We start from the raw sequence: 18,908 nt of genomic DNA on the forward strand, positions 1-18,908 counted from the left end.
CTACTCTGCAACCACAGCAATGCATGAGATTGGGGTGCAGTGGTACTGCATTTTGTGGGTTAAAACAGGCAATAAGGAGGTGGATCGCTTTTCAAAGGATCGGCTGTGTTAGACCGCATTTGTGTAGGTTAACAATTGTGTGTCACGTGGCATGCGTTTGTGCAGGCACAGCACCCAATTCATGTGAATGGGCTGTTGTAGGTATGAGAAGTGCAGGAAAAGACATCCCCAGGCATTTTTTTTTTTTTTAAAGGCAGCCACATGGAACCACATGGCTCTGCGGCACCTTGCAGTTTTGCGCACCCGAAAACATGTCACGTTGGCTGATGCATGGGGTACTATTAAGAATTTATGGCATCCTCATGCAGCAGCACAATTTTGCAAGCATTATCGACCCTCAAGTGTGAACCTAGCCTAAGGTTAGTGGTTAAATGGACCTATGTGTCTGAGGATGTAATGTCCTACTATAGTATCCCCTTACCGCAACTGCTTGAGCAGAATCAGGAAATGCTTATTAACCAATAACTCTGGAGGAGCTGCAGGGGGCAACTGCTGCATTCCCTATCTGTAAGGCACTGGGTTGCCAGTGGAGGTGTAAAAACAATATGGTGAAAAGCTACTACCGATGTTGTTAAAAGTACTTGATTATGCTAAGCAGTAGGTAACTTTACCATACTCCATGACAAAAGCTAATATCATACTCCTGTTAAAACCTGGAAAGGACTCTACAGACGCAGGATCTTATAGGCCAATCTCCTTGCTTCAAAGTGGCATTAAAATCTTGGCCCTGCGCTTAAATAAGGTTATCCCCACAATTATACACCCAGGTCAATCCGGTTTTATGCCCCAAAAGTCCACCACTTTTAATCTTCATCGGCTGTTTCTTAATATACAGGCTAAGGCTGACAATGTGGGCACTAGGGCTCTACTGTCTTTAGATGCCACCAAGGCCTTTGAGAGTGTGGAGTGGTCGTTTCTTTGGGCTGCTCTCTACAGATTTTACTTTGGCCCTGTATTTACCTCCTGGGTTAAATTGTTGTATAACCATCCAGTGCCAGCCACCCGGGAGGCTATTACAGAGGTCCACCACTGTTAATCTTCATCGGCTGTTTCATAATATACAGGCTAAGGCTGACAATGTGGGCACTAGGGCTCTACTGTCTTTGGATGTCGCCAAGGCCTTTGACAGTGTGGAGTGGTCGTTTCTTTGGGCTGCTCTCTACAGATTTGACTTTGGCCCTGTATTTACCTCCTGGGTTAAATTGTTGTATAACCATCCAGTGGCAGCCATCCGGGAGCCTATTACTCCAATGTTTCCCCTTAGTAGGGGCACCCGACAGATGTTGTCCGTTGTCGCCACTGTTATTTGCACTGGTTATTGAACCCTTGGCTGCATCCATTAGACAAAACCCGGATATAGTAGGCTTTAATTTTGGTACACTTCAGGAAAAAAAAGACCTGGGTGGTTCCAGAACTTCCACATCTCCCATCCTGTTCTTGGACAATCAACATCTACAGAGTCTATGATGATTGGATTAATTAGTGGGTTATGTTCCCATCACTGATAAGAACTGAATTAGTGGCTGCAGTCCAGCCCCTCTAAAGCCTGAAGGACAGTCAACTGCCACTTTGTTTAGAAAGTTTGGAGACCCCTATTATAGTTTAAAAACAAAAAAATCCCATGTTGCTCTTTTAGTTATTGTGGACAGAGATGACAACTGGTTTGCAAGATCCGGAAAAGAGGCAATTTTCATCAAAGTGGGCAACCCATCCTGTCCTTGGACAATCAACATCTACAGAGTCTATGATGATTGGATTAATTAGTGGATACTGTTCCCATCACTGATAAGAACTGAAATAGCGGCTTGGAGAATCTATGAAACATCTTCAACATAACAGAACCAGTCCAGTTGAATGTGACCATCTACTACTTGGGTGCTCAACCTGTGGCCCACCAGCTGTTGCAGAACTACAAGTCCCATGAGCCATTGCAAGCCACTGACAGTTCCAAACATGACTCCCAAAGGCAGAGGCATGATGGGACTTGTAGTTTTGCAACAGCTGGAGGGCCACAGGTTGAACACCAATGATCTACTACTAGATATACCATGACGTGGATATATGAGGGTCTTCACAGACACATTACTCTTTATGCACCATTGCTGTATCAGGAGACAATGTAATCACCTACAAAACTATGATTGTCTCCCTGGGTCAGTTTAGAGATGATTATCTGTATTATGAATATATTGGGTGTTAAGTGCCATCTGCAGTAACAATAGAGATAAATTATCTCTAAATTAACTGCAAGCAAATGCATGCACATGCCCCTCTGCATGAAGTCCACGCACCAGCCAAGGCCCATCGTTATTCTCAGCTGCATCTTGCACATAACTTGCAAGTTAGAATTTTTTTTCTTCTCTCTTTCAGTGAGTGCCATAACTCTTCGGATCGTATCAAGGTCCGGGTGTGGGACGAGGATGACGATATTAAGTCACGGGTGAAGCAGAGGCTGAAGAGAGAATCGGATGACTTCCTTGGGCAGACGATTATTGAAGTGCGGACGCTGAGCGGGGAGATGGATGTTTGGTATAATCTAGGTGAGCTCCATCATATACATGCTGATATATCTCGGCCTGGGTCACCATAGATCCCTATATCCTTCTCTCTCTTCTCTTATCCTTCTCTCTCCTGCTTGGGTGATTGTAGAGGAGCAGCCGATATCCAAAAAGAAGGTCGTCTCACTTGGTGGATTTTATAGTAGTTTAAGAAGCTAAAGTTGGTATAGATTACTTCTAGACTAAATATGGTGCATCATCATCCAATAAGAAGGAAAGAGACCGGGAGATCGGTGCCCACTGGGTCACCCATAAAGAGGAAATTTTGAAGGACTATCTCGGTACCAACTTATACTCAAGATTTGAGGAAAGATATTCAATTCTTTATTGATGCAAAAACCTATAAAAACAGGATATCCAAACACTTATTGAAAAACATTATAAAAAAAATGCATGGTAACAATCCATGTATATCGCCAACACTCATGTCCCCTGGTAGTGATTAGGATATGCTGGGTTCCCCGTGGATATCATTGTTCTCAACATGTTTCGCTGAGTTTTACCGCTTCGTCAGGAGAATATCTGTAATCAATCATCATGACAGTAAACAGCAAATATCACAATATATGAAAAAAGTTCAACACCCAATAAGTTCACCAATAAGTTCAACAACCAATAAGTTCACCAATAAGTTCAACAACCAATAAGTTCACCAATAAGTTCACCAATAAGTTCAACAACCAATAGTAGTAGAAAAGGGGGGGGGGCAGTGTCACTTACCCAGGGCCCAAGCCTAGCCGGAGTCAAAAGCACCAATAGGGTTCCCCCATGGCGGCTATGGGGGACGTGCAAAAATGTGACGGGCATCTATATTGAATAATGACAATGTATGAGTGGAGCATATTCAACCATAGAACAATTAGAAAGGAAAAGGAGAGGGGGTGGGGGTTTGGGGAAGGGGGTGAGGGAAAGGGGAGGGAAAAAAAGAGACAGAATGAGGGGGGAGAAAACTGAAAGGAAAGGGAAAAAAGAAAGAAGGGGGGGTAAGAAGAGAACAGGAAAAGGGGGAGAAAACTGAAAGGAAAAGGAAAAAAGAAAGAAGGGGGGGTAAGAAGAGAACAGGACAAGGGGAAGGGGGAGGGTAAAGAGAGGGAAGGGGGAGTTGGGGGAAAGAGGGTGGAAAAGGGGGGGGGAGGAAGGGAAAGGATAAGAGCACAAACTGATGATGGGGGGTGGGCGATTGGATATCAAGAGTAGCTAACCTTGTAGTAGTTTATTGGACATAAAAGTAAACAAGTAGAGCCAAATGCGTTTTGGGCGGAATTGCCTCCTTCTTCAGGGCTGTATTTCTTTGAGAAGGGTTATATTTTTAGAGGGTTATATTCGGTCAGCAGCACTTCAGTAGCCAGCGTGGTGGCGCAGAGACGGCAAACTGCTACTGCAGAGCTGCTGATTGAATATAACCCTCTTCAAATGTAACCATTCTCCAATAAATACAGCCCTGAAGAAGGGGGAGGCAATTCCCCAAAAACGCGTTGGCTCTTCTTGTTTACTTTTATCTCCAATAAACAACTATAAAATTCATCAAGTGAGACCTTCGTCTTTTTTGGATATTGAGCGCTCCTCTCCAATCACCCAAGTGTTCACAGCGGTAACGCCTCCATTGTCTTTATCGGACCCCAACAGAGTCCATCGGTTATCACCTACAATTGAGACACAACCCATTGGAAGCTATTTCTTCTATACCTTCCACGCAGTAACGTGCCACTAGGCAGTCTCAATCGGCACCAGTCTCAGCCCTGTGCTCCGCTCAAACTTCTCTCTCCTGCTGGAACTTAGCTGTTTGCCTGTGGAGACTTGTATTTTGGTGGTGGTGGGAAGGAGTGGATGGGTTAGTTTGGAGGAGTAATGCTGAGGTTGGCCTTTGTAGTACATTTTGGAGCAAGGCAACCTTTGAGAGGCAGAGATCTCCCTGAACAACATGATAGATCAAAGATCATTGGGGTTTGATGCCTTTTTTTTTTTTTGCTAAGAAATTAACAAGCAAGGCAAGACTAAATAGTAAGCAAAACTTAGAAAAACATAATAAAATGAATGTCACTGTAAAAATTTGGGGGCTTTGATTAAATATCAGACACCTGATGTCTCTCTTTTGAGACAAATAAAGGACATTGAAGACACATTTTCAATCCCCATCTCTGCAGCCTCTGTTGCACAGAATGAATGAACAGGAAGAGCTCTGCATGGCCTCCCTGTTCATTCACAAACCGAAGCATAGTTAACAGTTAACTATGCTTCGAGGGGTTGTAAAGGTAAAAATGTTTTCACCTTAATGCATTCTATACATTAAGGTGAAAAAACATCTCACACTCCCCCCCCCCCCCCCGTTTTACTTACCTGACCCCTCGAAAGTCCCGCGCTCGCCCCCGACATCCTCCTCGACGATCAGCCTGGTAATTGATTGGTTACAGTGGATGGATTGAAAGCAGCGCAGCCATTGGCTCGCGCTGCTGTCAATCACGTCCAATGACTCGGCACGCCAGGGGGCGGGGGCGAGTGATACAGTGAGCGGCTATGGCTGCCGGCTGTATCAGGGGAGCGCGCCCCCAAGCACTTCTCACCATGCGAGGGAGCTCGCATGAACGCGGGAAGTCCTTGCGGGGGGGGGGAGCGGAGACAGCCACCAAGGGACCCCAAAAGAGCAGGTTCGGGGCCACTCTGTGCAAAACGAGCTGCACAGTGGAGTTAAGTATAACATGTTTGTTATTTAAAAAAAATACCTTTACAACCCCTTTCAGTTGTGAATAAACACATCAAGTGATCAGTACTGAGCACTAACTGTGTTCCATCAGAAAAGGAAGGAGCGTGTAAATAACATTATTTATGAATGACAAAGTGAGTGATTGGTACTGATCACTAACTGTGTTCCATCAGAAAAGGAAGGGGCTGTAAATAATATTATTTATGAATGAACACAGTGAGTGATCGGTACTGATCTCTAAATGTGTTCCATCTGAAAAGACAGGAGCTAGTACATTTTTGTATACCAATATAATGCTGTGTGATCCAAATGTAATCGTACATTAACCGTACTAAATCGTAATAGCACTGGCTGCAGTTAAATAGTGGTGGTGAGATATTTTATTTCTAATAGATTATCTTACCACAACTATTTAACTGCAGCCAGTAATATTATGATTTAGTACGGTTACCATATGATTACATTTGGATAGCGCAGCATTATATTGGTATAAAACTTTTTGACACAAGCATATGGGACGTGATCAATGTCAGCAGCTGTCCTTTAATCATCTCTAATTATCATTTGGATTTTCACATGGTAGCTCGCAAGATTCTGTTTGTTTGTTTTTTATGAGCTAGTAAATAACATTACTTATGACTGAACAAAGTGAGTGATCGGTACTGATCTCTAAATGTGTTCCATCAGAAAAAGGAAGGAGCTGGTAAGTACGGATGAGCTCAGGCGTTTTCGCATGAGCCCGCCAGGAAGTCGGTGCAGCGCTGCGCTAATCACAGGCAATGGGACATTGCCCGATCTCTGCAGCCGCACATCGGGGCAATGTCTCACTACCTGTGATTAGCGAAGCGCTGCGCCGACTTCCTGGCGGGCTCTGCACATGTTCCATGCGAACACGTCTGAACTCATCCCTACTGGTAAATAACATCATTTATGAATGAACACAGTGAGTGATCGGCACTGATCTCTCACTGTTTTCAATCGGAAAACTAGGAGGCTGGTAAATAACCATATTTATGGGGATACAAGAAGCTGGTTATGGTTCCCTTCATTGAGATCCCGAACATTTAAGCCTTCCTCAGCAGTTGGAGGTAAAATGACTGGCAAACCTATATAATGTCAGGTTATGTGCATTTGCAGTCTATCTACGAATTGCAGCAGCAGTGCCCACACCTTTGAAATCTTTTCCCCGCAGCTAATGGCAAATTCTAATCCAAGAAAATAGAGAAGTGACGGGAACCAGAATTTCATTGTGTGCAGTGGCTGGCTGCCTGGTATCTTTCTTTGCTGCTAAAGACCCGACACGCTCAAAACTTGCTGCCTCTTGAGAATAAAGCATTGGAATGTATTTCTTTTATGGCAGCCAATCATTTTTTTTTTTTTTTTGCTGATAGCGTAGGTTAGGAGACACTGATCAGTTGGTTAGGAGGGAACCGTGTTTTGCCAGTTAGACCCTTCATATACCAAGCTCATTATAATTTCTCCCATAAAGCTGCATCCAGGAAAAAAAAAAAAAAGACACAGCCATCGAATAGCTTTCTATATTGCCTAATAACTGCTGCATGGTTTGCCGTGCCTGGAGTGCTGCTTTAGTTACCCGCTGTCAGCACATTCCTGGTTGTCATTGTGGGTGCCGAGTCTCACGCTACGGCGTGTGTTTGAGTCATCCTGTCACCGGCAAAGCCGATAATAAGAAACCGTTCCCCATCCTGGCACTATTCATCTGCTCATTAGGGAGCTTTACGTGGGCGTGCTCGGCGTTGTCGTGTGCGCTCAGACACCCAGAATCCTCCGCTCCTGTCAGACGCCGCGTGTGTGCGCAATCGGGAATGAGCTTCTACAACTTCCTAATGAGATGTTTTAGCTTCATGAATTATTTCATCTCTAGAGGAGATACTAAATGTAATTATGCAGACATTATTATTCTTCAGACTGAACCCTTGAATGCCCAAAGTCGAATCTACTGCCAACTTTTAATCTTTGGATGTGCGCCCCTTTATGCTGGGATTGCGCTTTTTATGATATCCTGAAATCCGGTGCTGGGAACCAATCAGAGAGGTCCTAGTTACAGAGCATTCTGGACCTTACCTGTGTTCCTGGCAATGAATGAAACCCATGTGTGGGCATTCTGCAAACTGTACCCGCGTCTCAATCCTTTGTAGGATTATTTCTACAGTGGAAGAATAAAGTGGTTGTAAACCTCCTGAAATGAAAAATAAACAAAGCATATCCTTCTATAGTTTGTATTTACCTCAATCCACTGTGAAGACGTTTCACTTTTTTGCTGGCCTCCCCAGACACATACACTTACCTGTCTTTTGATCCCCGACCCTTTGGAGTCACACTAAAGCCCTGTATAATCGGAATTGCCAGAATGGTAGTTGACACAGGGCTGTAGACTTGATGTGTGACAGCATTGACTGGCCAAGCACCGTCACATGATCCTCCATACCCACAAGTACAGAGTATTTCCTTCAGCTACTCAAATGGTGCAGGTCAGATGTGACAGGTAAGTGTGTATATCCTCTATTTAGACCTTTAGTTCTTACTAGAGGGGCCACCATCAAGACGAAGGAGATCCTGATTTCTATCTATAGATTTTTATATCACTGGAGGGATCACCAGCAGGAGGAAGGAGGTCCTGATTCCTCTTCATAGATCTTGATATCACCAGCAGGAGGAAGGAGGTCCTGATTCCTCTATATAGATCTTTATAACACTAGAGGGCTCACCAGCAGGAGAAAGGAGGTCCTGATCTTTAGTGATCCCCATCAGGAGGACCTATCTGGAGAGACTTCGGGAACTTAATATGTCCATTCCTCAGGAAAGAATGGAAATGGGGGACATGATTGGAACCTATTAATACATAAAGTGGATGAAAAACGTTCAAGAGGAGTGGATTTTTAATATGAAGCCAGGATCAAGAACATGGGGACAGGACCTTAAACACTAAGAGGAACGTTCAAAACTAACCATAGAAAGTATCATTTTACAGAAAGAGTAGTTGATGCTTGGAAGAGACTTGCAGCAGAGGTAGTAAGTCAGTCAACAGTAAGTGAATTGAAACATGCTTGGGGCAAATATAGATCTATACAGTACTCGGATAAAACAAAAACAAAGGGACAGACTTACAAACTTAAAGGGGTTGTAAAGGTAAATGTTTTTTCACCTTAATGCATTCTATGCATTAAGGTGAAAAAACATCTGACAGTGCCTGCGCCCCCAGCCCCCCCGTTTTACTTACCTCACCCCTCGAAAGTCCCACGCTCGTCCCCCCGATGTCCTTTCCACCGTTCAGCCTGGCCGCTGATTGGCTGGAGTGGATGAATGGAAAGCAGCGCAGCCATTGGCTCGCGCTGCTGTCAATCACATCCACTGACGCAGAGCGCCGGGGGGCGGGGCCGTGTGATACAGCGAGCAGCTATTGCCGTCGGCTGTATCACGGGAGCGCGCCCGCAGATGCTTCTCACCATGCGAGGGAGCTCACATGAACGTGAGAAGCACCTGCGGGAGGAAGCAGAGACAGCCGCCGAGGGACCCCAGAAGAGCAGGTTTGGGGCCACTCTGTGCAAAACGAGCTGCACAGTGGAGGTAATTATAACATGTTTGTTATTTAAAAAAAAAATAATAATTCACTTTACAATCCCTTTAATTGATCACTTTGGGTTTTTTTTGTTTTGTTTTTTGCCGTCACTTCTCTGTGTTTCCTTGTTGCTATGTAATTTTGATCCCTAGAGTTGCCAGACCTGGCAGATTTCTGCAGTTTTCTTTCAAGGGAGAGCCGGCACCACCTTTGTTGCAAAGTTGCTAAATCGCTCCCCCACAATGGTTTTTGACTGATTTTTCTTCTCTTCAAGCTTTTCCTCCAACCCAATGGTTTCTGGTAACGTTCTGCGGGGGCTTTACCTGATAAACCAATTTTTAACATTTCATTCCTCCCTGTATTTATTCTCCTTAGAGAAAAGAACTGACAAGTCCGCCGTCTCGGGTGCCATTCGCTTGCAGATCAGTGTGGAGATAAAGGGAGAAGAGAAGGTGGCCCCGTACCATGTCCAGTACACGTGTCTCCATGAGGTAAGTGGCCTTTGTTACGTCTGCTTGGAATGATTTCCCAAAACTGTTCGTTTCGTGACACACCGTTAAATGTTAACTGTCACAGTTGCTTGTGCTTGCCACCGAACTGTCAATCTGTCAATCCAAAACGGTCAGTGGCATAACTGATCACATATGCAGCACCGTGACAACAGGAGATCAAATAGTGGCTAAAATGGCAGCTTCCTTGGCTATAAAGGATAGAAAGGTTTCATTCCACTTTAATTTACCCTCCATTCTTATGTTCTTTTAAACAAATTATCACCAAAGATTCATATGGATGTTAAAAGAGAACTTCTTGCTTTAGCATGTCAATTACTTAGCCTTACTTTACAGTTATAGGTGTATGCATGCTCCAGATTCAAGACCCCCCCCCCCCAATGGCTGTCAAAAATCATTCTGCTCCTCCAATGTTCCCCCCAGACTGTTGATTGGGCAATAAAGGAGCAGCAGCACACTCTTGTAGTTATCCTTCTTACCTCCCCAGTCCCCTATTTGCCCCCTATTTGCATGTTCCCAGAGGGACAGCACCATATAAAGCAGGCTGAATGGCTCAATGTCATCCCTACCCCTCTCATAGTGCGAGTACTGTGGTGTTTACTATTGCAAAGACAGATTTTCATTCTTATACTAGCTGCAGTCGCCTCCAAAAGCCCCTGTTCTGGTTGGGCCTGTCACAACGCATACAGCAGTCAGGGCTCTACTCTTCAGCCCATGTGAAAGAGGGACAAGACAGGAGCCCAACAGGGAGCCAGGGACAGAGCGTTGTCCCCTATAACAGGAAGTGTGTGAATGAGGACCTATATGGCAGGATCACTAGGGCTTTTAATGCAAACTGTTAATATAATAACATCTGAAATTACTTTAAAAAAAGACAAAATCTGGGATTTTTGCAGAGCGAGTTTACACCTACCGTAAATACTCGAGTCTAGGCCGACCCGAATAGAAGCCGAGGCACCTAATTTTACCACAAAAAACTGGGATAACGTATTGACTCGAGTATAAGCCTAGGGTCGGAAATGCAGCAACTACTGGGTAAACTGTGCCCATGTGCGGCCTCACTGTGCCCATGTGCGGCCTCACTGTGCCCATTTCTGGGCTCATTGTGCCCATGTGCGGCCTCATTGTGCCCATGTGCGGCCTCTCTGTGCCCATCTGCAACCTCACTGCGCCCATATGCAGCTGTACCTTTGATGGCTAAAACAGCGGGCGTCTCCCACTGTGTCATGCAGTCTGTTCGGCGGCCGTCCATTGTAACAAAGCCCCACCTCCTCCTCGTCTGTGATAGACAGAACACTGATTCCGTTTCCCAGCATTGTATCAGTGTTCCTCTATCACGGACGAGGAGGAGGTGGGACTTTGTTACAATGGACGACCGCCGAACAGACCGCATGACATAGTGGGAGACACCCGCTGTTTTAGCTATCAAAGGTGCAGATGGGCACAGTGAGGCTGCACATGGGCACAGTGAGGCTGCACCCACACTTGAGACCCTCAGTCGAGTATAAGACGAGGGGGGGGGGGGTTCAGCTTAAAAAACGTGCTGAAAATCTGGGCTTATACTCGAGAATATACGGTACTTTTACTCATTGAGCAATTTGTGAGCAAATTCCTGCTCTTTCCTATATAAAGAAACTTTAATGTCCAAATTCCACATCCACAGCTCTTCGCTGGCCCAGCAAACTTCTCCCTGAGCCGGTATTTAGTGAATATGGAAGCTGTTATCTCAAGGGCTCCCCGTCCTTTGAGTAAGAGTTCATAAATGACGGAGCACACAGAGGATAATTGATGTATAAATGACGAAGACATGATCCTATGCATTAGGGATTCATCATACATGCCGAGCAGCCTGCAGCGTTGTACGAAGTGTGAAGGTCCTCCGGTATGGAATGATATTACAGTACACACCGCACGGCTCAAGGTTAAAGACAACGCTGCTCCTTCTTTGTGTCTGAAATGCCACCCTATCATTTTCAGACTCTCATACTTCTGGGGTTTAAAGGAACATCTGGTGCCCTTAAACACCCAACTGCCCACTTGGTTTGGTTTCTAAATGCTTTGAATATAACTGGCTATGAATATTGTGAGATGGTTGATCCAGGGAATGTTCAACTGCCCTGGTGAATTTGGCATTTATTGTGCACCCCCCCGTGGTCCCTGCAGGGGGTAGTATTCTATGGTTGGTGCTTACTAAAGCCAGGAAAAATATTCTGTAGACTTGGTTTTTTTCTTGTTTTTTTTTATTTGCTGTCAAGCTCTTTGTTTTAATTTTATAAAGGCTCTTGCTGGAAGAGATATAAAATGGGGTGCAAGTGATTTTTTTAGTGGACCAGTGAAGGCTTTGGATGTTTTTAGTAATAGCAGTGGCCTCTAGAAGTCTATGACTGTAGGTCCGCAGTCTCCAACAACTCCTATATACCATGTTAGCAGTTTCTGACTATCTTTTATAGTCTGTCTGCAGCATTTAACCATCATCTCCTGTAGCATGCCTCCAGTCTCTGGCCTTCTCCTGCAGCGGGCCTCCAGTCTCTCGCCTTCTCCTGCAGCGGCCTCCAGTCTCTGGCCTTCTCCTGCAGCGGCCTCCAGTCTCTCGCCTTCTCCTGCAGCGGCCTCCAGTCTCTCGCCTTCTCCTGCAGCGGGCCTCCAGTCTCTCGCCTTCTCCTGCAGCGGGCCTCCAGTCTCTCGCCTTCTCCTGCAGCGGTCCTCCAGTCTCTCACCTTCTCCTGCAGCGGGCCTCCAGTCAATCGCCTTCTCCTGCAGCGGGCCTCCAGTCAATCGCCTTCTCCTGCAGCGGGCCTCCAGTCTCTCGCCTTCTGCAGCGGGCCTCCAGTCTCTCGCCTTCTCCTGCAGCGGGCCTCCAGTCTCTCGCCTTCTCCTGCAACGGGCCTCCAGTCTCTCGCCTTCTCCTGCAGCGGGCCTCCAGTCTCTCGCCTTCTGCAGCGGGCCTCCAGTCTCTCGCCTTCTCCTGCAGCGGGCCTCCAGTCTCTCGCCTTCTCCTGCAGCGGGCCTCCAGTCTCTCGCCTTCTCCTGCAGCGGGCCTCCAGTCTCTCGCCTTCTCCTGCAGCGGGCCTCCAGTCTCTCGCCTTCTCCTGCAGCGGGCCTCCAGTCCCTCGCCTTCTCCTGCAGCGGGCCTCCAGTCTCTCGCCTTCTCCTGCAGCGGGCCTCCAGTCTCTCGCCTTCTCCTGCAGCGGGCCTCCAGTCTCTCGCCTTCTCCTGCAGCGGGCCTCCAGTCTCTCGCCTTCTCCTGCAGCGGGCCTCCAGTCTCTCGCCTTCTCCTGCAGCGGGCCTCCAGTCTCTCGCCTTCTCCTGCAGCGGCCTCCAGTCTCTCGCCTTCTCCTGCAGCGGCCTCCAGTCTCTCGCCTTCTCCTGCAGCGGCCTCCAGTCTCTCGCCTTCTCCTGCAGCGGGCCTCCAGTCTCTCGCCTTCTCCTGCAGCGGGCCTCCAGTCTCTCGCCTTCTCCTGCAGCGGGCCTCCAGTCTCTCGCCTTCTCCTGCAGCGGGCCTCCAGTCTCTCGCCTTCTCCTGCAGCGGGCCTCCAGTCTCTCGCCTTCTCCTGCAGCGGGCCTCCAGTCTCTCGCCTTCTCCTGCAGCGGGCCTCCAGTCTCTCGCCTTCTCCTGCAGCGGGCCTCCAGTCTCTCGCCTTCTCCTGCAGCGGGCCTCCAGTCTCTCGCCTTCTCCTGCAGCGGGCCTCCAGTCTCTCGCCTTCTGCAGCGGGCCTCCAGTCTCTCGCCTTCTCCTGCAGCGGGCCTCCAGTCTCTCGCCTTCTCCTGCAGCGGGCCTCCAGTCTCTCGCCTTTTCCTGCAGCGGGCCTCCAGTCTCTCGCCTTCTCCTGCAGCGGGCCTCCAGTCTCTCGCCTTCTCCTGCAGCGGGCCTCCAGTCCCTCGCCTTCTCCTGCAGCGGGCCTCCAGTCTCTCGCCTTCTCCTGCAGCGGGCATCCAGTCTGTCGCCTTCTCCTGCAGCGGGCCTCCAGTCTCTCGCCTTCTCCTGCAGCGGGCCTCCAGTCTCTCGCCTTCTCCTGCAGCGGGCCTCCAGTCTCTCGCCTTCTCCTGCAGCGGGCCTCCAGTCTCTCGCCTTCTCCTGCAGCGGGCCTCCAGTCTCTCGCCTTCTCCTGCAGCGGCCTCCAGTCTCTGGCCTTCTCCTGCAGCGGCCTCCAGTCTCTCGCCTTCTCCTGCAGCGGCCTCCAGTCTCTCGCTTCTCCTGCAGCGGGCCTCCAGTCTCTCGCCTTCTCCTGCAGCGGGCCTCCAGTCTCTCGCCTTCTCCTGCAGCGGGCCTCCAGTCTCTCGCCTTCTCCTGCAGCGGGCCTCCAGTCTCTCGCCTTCTCCTGCAGCGGGCCTCCAGTCTCTCGCCTTCTCCTGCAGCGGGCCTCCAGTCTCTCGCCTTCTCCTGCAGCGGGCCTCCAGTCTCTCGCCTTCTCCTGCAGCGGCCTCCAGTCTCTGGCCTTCTCCTGCAGCGGCCTCCAGTCTCTCGCCTTCTCCTGCAGCGGCCTCCAGTCTCTCGCCTTCTCCTGCAGCGGGCCTCCAGTCTCTCGCCTTCTCCTGCAGCGGGCCTCCAGTCTCTCGCCTTCTCCTGCAGCGGTCCTCCAGTCTCTCGCCTTCTCCTGCAGCGGGCCTCCAGTCAATCGCCTTCTCCTGCAGCGGGCCTCCAGTCAATCGCCTTCTCCTGCAGCGGGCCTCCAGTCTCTCGCCTTCTTCTGCAGCGGGCCTCCAGTCTCTCGCCTTCTCCTGCAGCGGGCCTCCAGTCTCTCGCCTTCTCCTGCAACGGGCCTCCAGTCTCTCGCCTTCTCCTGCAGCGGGCCTCCAGTCTCTCGCCTTCTGCAGCGGGCCTCCAGTCTCTCGCCTTCTCCTGCAGCGGGCCTCCAGTCTCTCGCCTTCTCCTGCAGCGGGCCTCCAGTCTCTCGCCTTCTCCTGCAGCGGGCCTCCAGTCTCTCGCCTTCTCCTGCAGCGGGCCTCCAGTCTCTCGCCTTCTCCTGCAGCGGGCCTCCAGTCTCTCGCCTTCTCCTGCAGCGGGCCTCCAGTCTCTCGCCTTCTCCTGCAGCGGGCCTCCAGTCTCTCGCCTTCTCCTGCAGCGGGCCTCCAGTCTCTCGCCTTCTCCTGCAGCGGGCCTCCAGTCTCTCGCCTTCTCCTGCAGCGGGCCTCCAGTCTCTCGCCTTCTCCTGCAGCGGGCCTCCAGTCTCTCGCCTTCTCCTGCAGCGGGCCTCCAGTCTCTCGCCTTCTCCTGCAGCGGGCCTCCAGTCTCTCGCCTTCTCCTGCAGCGGGCCTCCAGTCTCTCGCAATCTCCTGCAGCGGGCCTCCAGTCTCTCGCCTTCTCCTGCAGCGGGCCTCCAGTCTCTCGCCTTCTTCTGCAGCGGGCCTCCAGTCTCACGCCTTCTCCTGCAGCGGGCCTCCAGTCTCTCGCCTTCTCCTGCAGCGGGCCTCCAGTCTCTCGCCTTCTCCTGCAGCGGGCCTCCAGAGTCTCGCCTTCTCCTGCAGCAGGCCTCCAGAGTCTCGCCTTCTCCTGCAGCGGCCCTCCAGTCTCTGGCCTTCTCCTGCAGATGGCCTCCAGTCTCTCGCCTTCTCCTGCAGCGGGCCTCCAGTCTCTCGCCTTCTCCTGCAGCGGGCCTCCAGTCTCTCGCCTTCTCCTGCACCGGGCCTCCAGTCTCTCGCCTTCTCCTGCAGCGGGCCTCCAGTCTCTCGCCTTCTCCTGCAGCGGGCCTCCAGTCTCTCGCCTTCTCCTGCAGCGGGCCTCCAGTCTTTTAATCGTCTCCTGCAGCGTGCCTCCGGTCTCTGATCATCTCCTACAGTGAGCCTCCAGCCTTTGACCATCTCCTGCAGCCAGGGCCAGACTTACCATTGGGCTTGACTGGGCTCAAGTCCATGGCCACCGCGCAATATGGGGCCCCGTTGAGATACATAGCCGAGTTTACTCGGCTGGGCTCCGCTCACAGTCACGCCTAGTCCCTCCCTATGATGGACTTAACACAGGGACTGGGCATGACTGTGAGCTGAGCCAAGCACACTTGGCTACTCTTGGCTCCGCTCTGGACTGTGAGAGGACCCGAGAGCCGCTGTAACAACACATTCGGCGACCCATCGCAGTTTGCTACGGAAGTGACGTTCCGTCGCCGCCATCTTGCTACACCCAACACTTGTCCACAGTAAGGATACACTAAAAAGGGGGAAAACGGACATGTTGTTACACCCACCGGAGTTTTGCATTTTAGACGTATTTATAACATTAAAGTTAGTATATAGTGAAATACAGACTACGGTACTTAGATTTTGAATTTTAAAAGCAGCGAACTTCTGTCAGATTAGCAAACCTGGGAGATGAGCAGGGTTGCCGCTACTTTTAAAATTCAAGATCTAAGTAGTCAGACCGAGTTGTAAGTCCTGTATTTCACTATATAAACTGACTTTACTGTTATAAATACCTGTAAAATGCAAAACTCCGGTGGGTGTAACAAACATGTCCGCTTTCCCCTTTCTTTGTGTATTTTTACTGTGGACGAGTGTGGGGTGTAACGACATATTCAACGTAGCTACGACTAAGGCTATTGCCGAAACACGTTAGCATTATTGTTTCTTACTATTATCACCTCCCCAGAGTTGTAAAATGTTAATATGGTAACACTGTATTGCTCTGGTCATAAAAACATAAAAAATTCACTAAAAACTGCTACGCTGTATAATATTGCTGGGCGTGTGTTTTTAGTTTTATTTAAATCCTGCAGCAGACTCGGCTCTTTGGCTATTTTTGGGGGACATTCCTAACTGTCTTCGTACCAACCAGTGGATTAAATTAACGCTAACGGCCTAAGTGGTGTCCTTGGCAGGCCGGTGACATGGAAATTATTGTAATGTCTTGGTTGAATTGTTGGGGACCAGCCTGAGCCGTCCCCCCCACTTCCTCTGGATGAAGACTTATTACAGAACTCATTACAAAGGCTCTCTTTCAGCTCGGTGTCAGAAGTAGATGATCTCACCATGTCGGCACCATTAATGAACCAGCAATCGTCTTTTATTAGATGGCTTTAAAGCCTTCGTGACTCAGAAGAGTCCTCTTCAGTGAACCCAATGAATTAATTGGTGAGAAGACATTGTTGCAGAATAAAATTAATTCTTCGCTTCCTAATGGGGATCGTTCTCTTGATTTCAAGCTTCGCTTTTAAAGTTAAAAAAAAAAACACTTTATTATTTTAAATTGAGCAGCTTATTAAAGTGTATTGCTGGAGAACCAGTCCTGTTTAGTGAAAATATAATCTAGGTTTATTGAAAACATATATATATATATATATATATATATATATATATATATATATATAATTTCACACTCGGCCCCGGAAGGATTTACCGTCTTCCTAACCAGGCCATTTTTTTCTGTACTGCACTGCGTCACTTTAACGCTTTAACTGACAATTGCACAGTCATGAGACGCTGTACCCAAACAAAATTGGTTTATCAGATTAGTATTGGAGCTGGGAGACTCTAATAAGTGCACCATCACCTTTTATATGTGACAAAACAATGTATACCCAGAGAGCAAAGGATTGGAGTTTTTAACGTGCAGAAAAATCTATCAAAATCTAATTTAATAGATAATATTAAAAAAAATAAAAAATTTGGGCCATATCAACCCAATAGTCAAGGTACAAAAGTGTGATTGGCTCTACATGTTTCACCACAAACGTGGCTTCTTCTGGAGCTCTTGTAGGACCTTGTTGTTTAATATTTAGCACCTTTCAAAGTGTTCTTGGTTCCAATTGATCCCCTAGACCAGTGGTCTCCAAACTGCTGCTCGGGGGCCGGAGGTGGCCCTTTGCTTGCCTTTTCTGGCCCTTGGGTCACTTCTCCCACTGATAAACTATTCTGCCAACTTACATCCACAATGGGGCACTATTCCTCCCAATGACACCAACGATGGGGCACTCTTCCTCCCAGTGATACCAATGATTGGACACTTTTCCTCCCAATGATACCAGCGATGGGGCGCTATTCTTCCCAATGATACTAAAGATGGTGCGCGCTTCCTCCCAATGATACCAACGATGGGGCGCTATTCTTCCCAATAATACCAATGATGGGGCGCTATTCCTACCAATGATACCAACGATGGGGCTCTATTCTTCCCAATGATACCAATGATGGGGCACTATTCCTCCCAATGATACCAATGATGGGGTGCGTTTCCTTCCAATGATACCAACAATGGGGCTCTATTCTTCCCAATGTTACCAACGATGGGGCTCTATTCTTCCCAATGATACCAATGATGGGGCGCTATTCCTACCAATGATACCAACGATGGGGCTCTATTCTTCCCAATGATACCAACGATGGTGCGCTATTCCACCCAATGATACAGACGATGGGGTGCTATTCCTCCCAATGATACAGACGATGGGGTGCTATTCCTCCCAATGATATCAGTGATGGGGTGCTTTTCCTCCCAATGATACCAATGTTGGGTCGCTATTCCTCCCAATGATATCAAAGATGGGGCGCTATTCTTCCCAATGATACCAACGATGGGGCGCTATTCCTCCCAATGATACCAACGACGGAGTGCTATTCCTCCCATTGATTGCAAATGTAGCGATGTTTACTCCCACTGATTCCAGGAAAACTTCCACTTCCGCTGGCCATAGTCTGGCCCTCCTAAAGTTTGAAGGACAATAAACTGGCCCTTTGTTTAGAAAGTTTGGAGACCCCTGGGCTAGACCCCTCAAGAAGTTTAATGAGGAACGTCTGTGCCAAAAAAAAAAAACAGAAGAAAGGGCAATTTCCCTATAGTATGACCTAATGTTTTAAGGAGTTTAGCAAATCGATCGATCAATATTTAGATCCTTTTCGGAAGGCATACTTCCTCTGGTACCAGCAGTTTCTCAGGGTAATTGTGCCATCTGAGCACTTCCCTCTTTCTGTTTACCACTGTTCCTTGGCTCAGTGTCAGTATGACATCTCTTTAACCAGTGAAGATTGAAAAACATTTTCTCAATCACAAGGGATTAACCCTTTTAGACTTTTTAGACTAGTTAGGAGCCTCATTGGTGACAGGTTAGATGGCCACAGGTGTGAAAAGTTTTTCAATCTCCACTGCTTAAAGAGATGTCATACTGACACTGAGCCAAGGAACAGTGGTGAACTGAAAGAGGGAAGTGTTCAGATGGCACAATTACCCTAAGAAATTGCTGGCACCAGTGGAAGTATGCATTCCGAAAATGATTTAAATATTGATCGATCGATTTGCTAAACTCCTTAAAACATTAGGTGCTATTATAGGGAAATTGACCTTTTTTTTCTCTTTTTTGGCATATTTGTTCCTCACTAAACTTCTTGATGGGTCTAGGGCAGTGATGGAGAACCTTGGCACCCCAGATGTTTTGGAACTACATTTCCCATGATGCTCATCCACTCTGCATTGTAGTTGAATATCATGGGAAATGTAGTTCCAAAACATCTGGGGTGTGAAGGTTCACCATCAGTGGTCTAGGGGATCAATTTGAACCAAGGTTTGAACTTTGAAA

At 48.2% G+C, this 18,908-nt stretch overlaps 1 protein-coding gene across 9 annotated transcripts in view; it reads left to right on the forward strand.

Moving 5' to 3' along the window:
• UNC13B (unc-13 homolog B) overlaps positions 1 to 18,908 on the forward strand; it is a 626,059-nt gene that overhangs the window by 421,914 nt on the left and 185,237 nt on the right. For all 9 annotated transcript variants that reach the window (XM_077463165.1, XM_077463167.1, XM_077463166.1 and 6 more), the window contains 2 exons: positions 2,431 to 2,600; positions 9,275 to 9,390. In XM_077463165.1, coding sequence (XP_077319291.1) covers positions 2,431 to 2,600; positions 9,275 to 9,390 — 286 coding nt within the window. The remainder of the gene's footprint in view (positions 1 to 2,430; positions 2,601 to 9,274; positions 9,391 to 18,908) is intronic.

Source organism: Lithobates pipiens, unplaced genomic scaffold, assembly GCF_037356315.1.
Source record: "Lithobates pipiens isolate NorthernLeopardFrog02 unplaced genomic scaffold, aLitPip1_a1.2 Scaffold_3, whole genome shotgun sequence".
In the NCBI taxonomy this organism is placed as follows: domain Eukaryota; kingdom Metazoa; phylum Chordata; class Amphibia; order Anura; family Ranidae; genus Lithobates; species Lithobates pipiens.